Below are 7,380 nucleotides of genomic sequence, written 5' to 3' on the forward strand. Positions count from 1 at the left end.
ACCCATGGGTAGGGAGCTGTGTGCCACTGACACCTGCTGTACTGTTCTGAGAAGCCACTTCACACCTATTTCTGTTTCCTTTCCGGGATGGCCTTGCCAAGGCCTTCCTCTCAGCCTCTATACTGTGAGCCCACCTCCGTTGGTGGTTCCTGAAGCACACTAGTCTCCTGGCATTGCGCAAGGAAATGCCAGTCTGCTGCATGAGCTGCCTGACGGTGCAGCTGTTGAGGTCAAATGCCCCAGCGTTCTTTGCCATCCTCATACCGAGTGCAGGTGCAGCAGAGACCCTTCCTCTCTACCTCCTGGTCTTGCTTCTAAACAATGTATTGAAACAGAATGACATTTTGGACAACACACAATTATGACATCACAGAACATGTCAACCAAATAACWATCAATGTTATATCTCTAAGATGTCACTAAGCTTACTCTTTGTGACATGTGATTGATTCTTGGGCAACATTTTAGCAATATCTGGTTCTAGTTAGAAACATTTAGAAAAGAGCACAAAATATATAAAACTTTTATTTCAAAACTGATGCATTCATACCCATTTCCATTTGTTCTTAAAAAAMAAAATACATTGTAAAGAACATCTACATAAATAATGTGAAATTATAATTTAAAAGGGACACTGCCATTGGCAACTGCACTTTGGCACCAACTCAAGGATATACTGACAAGATCTTTAAACTTCAGAGGAGATATGACAAGAACATAATGCAGAGCCAATTGTATTTGAAATACTGAACAAAGTATTGGGAGAGTAACAACTCATTTCGTCAGTTGAAAAAGGCCATGATAAATACTACAGAGAACATCACAAAATACAGTGTAGAGGACTAAAGGCTGAGGATATAAGCTCATCGTTAAAACAGCAGAAGACAAAATTATTTCCATAGTTTCCACTAGGTGGAGTTATCTGCTCTGAAGACATGAGATCTGTGCAACATTGCTCATTTTCTAAATGTCACATTTATGAAGCATTGTGGCTTTATTTAGTTTGATGGACATCGCTCAACATACATTATTTGCTTAAGGAGCAACAGGACTTTGGCATTATMATCAGTGTGTGAAGACAGCACTATGGTGGAAACCAAGGCAGCATTATTTCATGACAAAAACAAAGTCTATAGTTTGTACAGAATATTCAGCATCAATAGATCTGGCTCTACAGGACCAACATAAGAAAGCAACCTTATAGGCAAATACACATTTACCAGTCCTTTAAATTCAAAAATAAATAAATAGAATGTATAACAGTTGTATGCTGAATCATAAAGAAACACACCACTGGTKGTGCATCCCAAATGGCACCATATTTATATATAGTGCACTACTTTTGACCAGAGCCCAGGTCAAAAGTAGTGCACTATAAAGGGAATACGGTGACATTTGGGATGCACCCCTGGTGTTTAAAATACATTCAGGATGGTCCATGCATTTCATGATGTCCTGACCACTACAGCAGAATAGACTACATCCTTCTCCTACAGTTGACAGTGTTTACTCAACACCCAGGAGCTCTACAGTCGCTAGCCTGTGCATAACTTATCAGTTCACTGTGTGAAACTGCAGAGGGAATGATTCAACAACCAGACAATAGGCCTGTCGCAGCAAGTACCGGAGATCATTTAACTAATCACATATAGGGCTCAGTTATGACTACTACTGTCTGTATTTTGGGTATTTTCCCCAGAACTCCCTAGAAGCAGGGACATAGTGCATTCAGAAAGTATTCAGACCCCTTGACTTTTTCCACATTGTTACATGACAGCCTTGTTCTAAAATCGATTAAAATAGTTTTTTCCCACTCAACCAACCACTCTCTCTCACACACACACACACACACACACACACACACACACACACACACACACACACACACACACACACCATAATGAAAGCAAAAATAGGTTTTTAGAACTTTTTTCAAATGTATAATTTAAAAAAATAATAATTAAAAAACAGCACATAAGTATTCAGACCCTTTACTCAGCGTTCTGGAGCAGCTTTTCATCAAGGATCTCTCTGTACTTCGCTCCGTTCATCTTTCCCCTCGATCCTGACTAGTCTCCCAGTTCCTGCCGCTGAAAAACATCCCCACAGAATGATGATGCCACCACCATGTTTCCCACATAGGGATGGTGCCAGGTTTCCTCTAGACGTGACGCTTGGCATTTAGGTAAAAGAGTTCAATCAAGGTTTAACCAGACCAGAAAATCTTGTTTCTCATGGTCAGAGTCCTTTAGGTGCCTTTTGGCAAACTCCAAGCAGGAGTTTTACTGAAGAGTGGCTTCCACTTGGCCACTACCATAAAGGCCTGATTGGTGGAGTGCTGCAGAGATGGTTGTCCTTATGGAAAGTTCTCCCATCTCCACAGAGGAACTCTGTCAGAGTGACCATTGGGTTCTTGGTCACCTCCCTGACCAAGGCCCTTCTCCCCCGATTGCTCAGTTTGGCTGGGCGGCCAGCTCTAGGAATAGTCTTGGTGGTCCCAAACTTCTTCCATTTAAGAATGATATTTTTTTTTTTTTTATTTCACCTTTATTTAACCAGGTAGGCTAGTTGAGAACAAGTTCTCATTTGCAACTGCGACCTGGCCAAGATATAGGCCACTTGAGGACCATCAACACTGCAGAAATGTTTTGGTACCCTTTCCTCAGATATGTGCCTCGACCAAATCCTGCCTCGGAGCTCTACAGACAATTCCTTCGACCTCATGGCTTGGTTTTTGCTCTGACATGCACCGTCAACTGTAGGACCTTATATAGACAGGTGTGAGCCTTTCCAAATCATGTCTAATCAATTGAATTTACCACAAGTGGACTCCAATCAAATTGTAGAAACATCTCAAGGATGATCAATGGAAACAGAATGCACCTGAGCTTTATTGCAAGTCACATCGCAAAGGGCCTGAATACTTATGCAAATAAGTCATCTGCAAAAATGTCTAAAAAACCTGTTTTCGCTTTYTCATTATGGGGTTGTGTGTTAACTGATGAAGATTTTTATTTAATCTATTTTATAATAAGGCTGTAATGTAACAAAATGTGGAAAAAGGGAAGGGGTCTTTATACTTTCCTAATGCAATTTTATTTTCTGCATATTAATTTACTGCATATTCATAATATCCATTTGCAATGGCTTTAGAAATAATATTTTCTGCTGATAACTTTTGGTCCAAATAAAGTAAGGCTTTGATTAAGTCATTTATGTCGGCTTGCATGCCCACCATTTCCAACCATACTTTTAACAGTTCATAGACTCGGTCTTCAGGATGAAGGTGTGCAGTGCTTTTTATAGCGTTGTCACCGAGTCCGATGTGCCTGAAGAATCTGTTATGGTAGTAAACGTCCAGCTCTTCAAAAAGTTCAAAACTTTTCCTCAAGGACTCGTCACCTAAAAATTAAAAAATAAAAGTCAAGGCCCTGACATCAAAGTATTAATCAACAAAAACATGGAGCACAGCAGAGTGGGTCATAGACAAGGCTAAATAATATTAGTACGTTAACTAGCCTAAATCCATAAAATATAGAGGGTATACTCTCACCATTCAAAGGAGCAAGTTTTCTGAGAAGGACATCTTCCTAGAAATAAAAAATAAACATGGTCAGTCATAAATCATAAGTCGGGCTCCTAAACGAGGCCCCTGCACTAAGCTCTGAAGTTTGGCTCTTGGAGGGTCGTGCAGGAGGGAAGGACCTCAACAAAAGCTCTGGACTTCTTGTCTCTGGCCTTATTCCGTCCTTTCCTCGACCCTGCATTTGCATCTATAAATCACATTGATGTGCTTGGGCCTGGCCACTAGCAATGGTTAATTAAACCTTCAAAAACAAGTGTCAAAACTACCTAGTAAGTCTTCTGCCTAGTAAGTCTTCATCAAGCTGATGGTGGAAAGGGAGTAGCTCTACTTCAAAATGGGACACGGTTGTTTGGGGTCCATTTGCCCATGAAAGTAATTATGAATTGGGTGAACTAATGCTGTATACACGTCAGACAGACTGTGGCTTTCAAACAGTAAGTAAGTACAGTGCATTCTGAATGAATTCAGACGCATGGCATTTACGCCAAAGAGTTCAATCTTGGTTTCATTAGACCAGAGAATCTTGTTTTTTCATGGTCTGAGAGTCCTTTAGGTGCCTTTTGGCAAACTCCAACTGGACTGTCATGTGCCTTTTACTGAGGAGAGGCTTCCGTCTGGCCTCTCTCTACCTGATTTGGTGGAGTGCTGCAGAGATGGTTGTCCTCTTGGAAGGTTCTCCAACTCTGGAGCTCTGTCAGAGTGACCATTGGGTTCTTGGTCACCTCCCTGACCAAGAACCTTCTCCCCCAATAGCTCACCCCAATAGCTCAGTTTGGCCTTGCCGGCAGCTCTGAAGAGTCTTGGTGTTTCTAAAACTTCTTCCATTTAAGAATGATGGAGGCCACTGTGTCCTTGGGGACCTTCAATTGCTGCAGAAATGTTTTTGGTACAATTACCCAGATCTGTGGGACCTTATTAGACAGGTGTGTGCCTTTCCAATCAATTGAATTTACCACGAGTGGGCTCCAATCAAGATGTAGAAACATCAATGATGATCAACGGAAACAGGATGCCATGAGCTCAATTTGGAGTCTCATAGCAAAGGCTGAATACATACAGTGGGGAGAACAAGTATTTGATACACTGCCGATTTTGCAGGTTTTCCTACTTACAAAGCATGTAGAGGTTCTGTCATTTTTATCATAGGTACACTTCACTGTGAGAAACGGAATCTAAACAAAAATCCAGAAAATCCACATTGTATTGATTTTTAAGTAATTATTAGCTTTTATTGCGATGACTAAGTATTGATCACCTACCAACCAGTAAGAATTCCGGTCTCACAGACGCTGTTAGTTTTTCTTTAAGAAGCCCTCCTGCTTCTCCACTCATTCCTGTATTAACCTGCACCTGTTTTGAACTCGTACCTGTATAAAAGACACCCTGTCCACACACTGCATCAAACAGACTCCAACCTCTCCACATATGACCAAGACCAGAGAGCTGTGTAAGGACATCAGGATAAATTGTAGAGATCCTGTACAAGGTGGGGATGGGCTACACGGACAATAGGCAAGCAGCTTGGTGAGAAGGCAACAACTGTTGGCAGCAATTATTAGAAAATGAAGAAAGTTCAAGATGACGGAGTCAATCACCCTCGGTTCTGTGGGCTCCATGCAAGATCTCACCTCGTGGGGCATCAATGATCATGAGGAATGTGAGGGGATCAGCCCAGAACTACACGACAGGACCTGGTCAATGAACCTGAAGAGAGCTGGACCACAGTCTCAAAGAAAACCATTAGTAACACACTACGCCGTCATGGATTAAAATCCTGCAGCGCACGCAAGTCCCCCTGCTAAGCCAGCCGCATGTCCAGGCCCGTCTGAAGTTTGCCAATGACCATCTGGATGATCCAGAGGAGGAATGGGAGAAGGTCTATGTGGTCTGATGAAGAAACAAAATAGAGCTTTTTGCTCTAAACTCCACTCGCCGTGTTTGGAGGAATAGAAGGATGAGACAACCCCAAGAACACCATCCCAACCGTGAAGCATGGAGGTTGGAAACATCATTCTTTGGGGATGCTTTCTGCAAAGGGGACAGGACGACTGCACCGTATTGAGGGGAGGATGGATGGGCCATGTATCGCGAGATCTTGACCAACAACCTCCTTCCTCAGTAAGAGCAATTGAAGATGGTCGTGGCTGGGTCTTCCAGCATGACAACGACCCGAAACACACAGCCAGGGCAACTAAGGAGTGGCTCCGTAAGAAGCATCTCAAGGTCCTGGAGTGGCCTAGCCAGTCTGCCAGACCTAACCCAATAGAAAATCTTTGGAGGGAGCCGAAAGTCCATATTGCCCAGCGACAGCCCCGAAACCTGAAGGATCTGGGAAGTCTGTATGGAGGAGTGGGCCAAAATCCCTGCTGCAGTGTGTGTGCAAACCTGGTCAAGAACTACAGGAAACGTATGATCTCTGTAATTGCAAACTAAGGTTTCTGTACGCAAATATTCAGTTCTGCTTTTCTCTGATGTATCAAATACTTATGTTGCAATAAAATGCAAATTAATTACTTAAAAATCATACAATGTGATTTTCTGGATTTTTGTTTTAGATTCCTTCTCTCACATGTTGAAGTGTAACCTATGATAAAAATTACAGACTCTACATGCTTTGTAAGTGGAAACCTGCAACAAATCGTCAGTGTAATCAAATACTTGTTCTCCCCACTGTATATAATAAGGCATCTGTTTTTATTGTCTTTTTATACATTTGCAAAAATGTCTAAATACTGTTTTCACTTTGTCATTATGGGGTATGTGGTGTAGATTTATGAGGGTAAACACAAAATGCAATCCATTTTAGAATGTGGAAAAAGTCAAGGCTACATGTGGAAAAAGTCAAGGGGTCTGAATATTCAGAATGCACTGTATATTGAGCAGAGAAAATAAGATGAACAGAAAGTAAGACCAGAGCCAGAATAGGATGGAGTTCTAAAGAAACAATGAAGATGTGGTTAGAAAAGAAGATTGAGAGAAGACAAGGGACAAGGGGTAGGTTCGCATGAGCATGTCCTGTGCTGCTGCTCTCTCACCGTAGCCCCAGTGCCAGGCTGCCTCTTGGCCGAAGGGCTGGAAAGCGGGGAGGATGAGGGTAGTGCAGACAAACTGGACCGGGAGGAGTTGGTGGTGTTGTGGAGGCTGTCGCCAGTCCATTGTCCGTCGTGCTGAGGAGGCGTTGGCGCCCACCACCTGGGTCAGTTCCAGCAAAGGATGGGCTGTGTGTCATCCTGCACAGCACTCCGGTTGTTCTGCCTCTCCTCAATTGACCTGTTGTTTTGATCATCCTACAAAATATGAGAAGTTATATGTAGTCTAATGAGGACATTTGTTGCTGTTCACTTATGCACTTTGCCATGTTTTCACAACGGGGTGTAATTCTATCAGCTCGTCTCAGTAATTTGATCAGAATTCAGCTAATTCAGTATGCAGTGCCGATTGGCCCAGATTCGAACCAGAGTTAAGCGTGTGATAAATGTAACACAATTCCCTTTTCATGCGCATTTCTCTCTATGCGTATTCTCTTGAGTCCTGTCCTGACAAAATTCTAATTTGAAAGGTACACCGTATTTAAAGGGATGGCTGAAAACCCCATTGAAAAATCTGTTGGCCAGCAAGTGGGAGTTTTTTCAGCAGTTGAACTTAGATGTATTCAGAGGGCGCAAGGTAGCCACACCTGCAGAGCATGAATAAGGCAAGTGAATGAATAAGGCAAGTCTGAATACCAAATACTGAGAAGTGCATAGGAAAAGGCATGTGTAGGAATGACATAAATTCCTAAAGTCGGGATCAGC

General features: G+C 42.4%; 1 protein-coding gene across 1 annotated transcript in view; it reads right to left on the reverse strand.

The window, feature by feature from the left end:
• Positions 1-542: 542 nt before the first annotated feature.
• Positions 543-7,380, reverse strand: part of LOC111974358 (tumor necrosis factor receptor superfamily member 10B-like) — a 13,401-nt gene continuing 6,563 nt past the window's right edge. The window contains exons 9-11 of the mRNA XM_070447355.1: positions 6,622-6,778; positions 3,554-3,590; positions 543-3,402 (exon numbers count right to left, since the gene is read on the reverse strand). Coding sequence (XP_070303456.1) covers positions 3,110-3,402; positions 3,554-3,590; positions 6,622-6,778 — 487 coding nt within the window. The 3' untranslated portion in view covers positions 543-3,109. The remainder of the gene's footprint in view (positions 3,403-3,553; positions 3,591-6,621; positions 6,779-7,380) is intronic.

The sequence above is a fragment of the Salvelinus sp. IW2-2015 genome, linkage group LG15, assembly GCF_002910315.2.
Source record: "Salvelinus sp. IW2-2015 linkage group LG15, ASM291031v2, whole genome shotgun sequence".
Classification (NCBI taxonomy): domain Eukaryota; kingdom Metazoa; phylum Chordata; class Actinopteri; order Salmoniformes; family Salmonidae; genus Salvelinus; species Salvelinus sp. IW2-2015.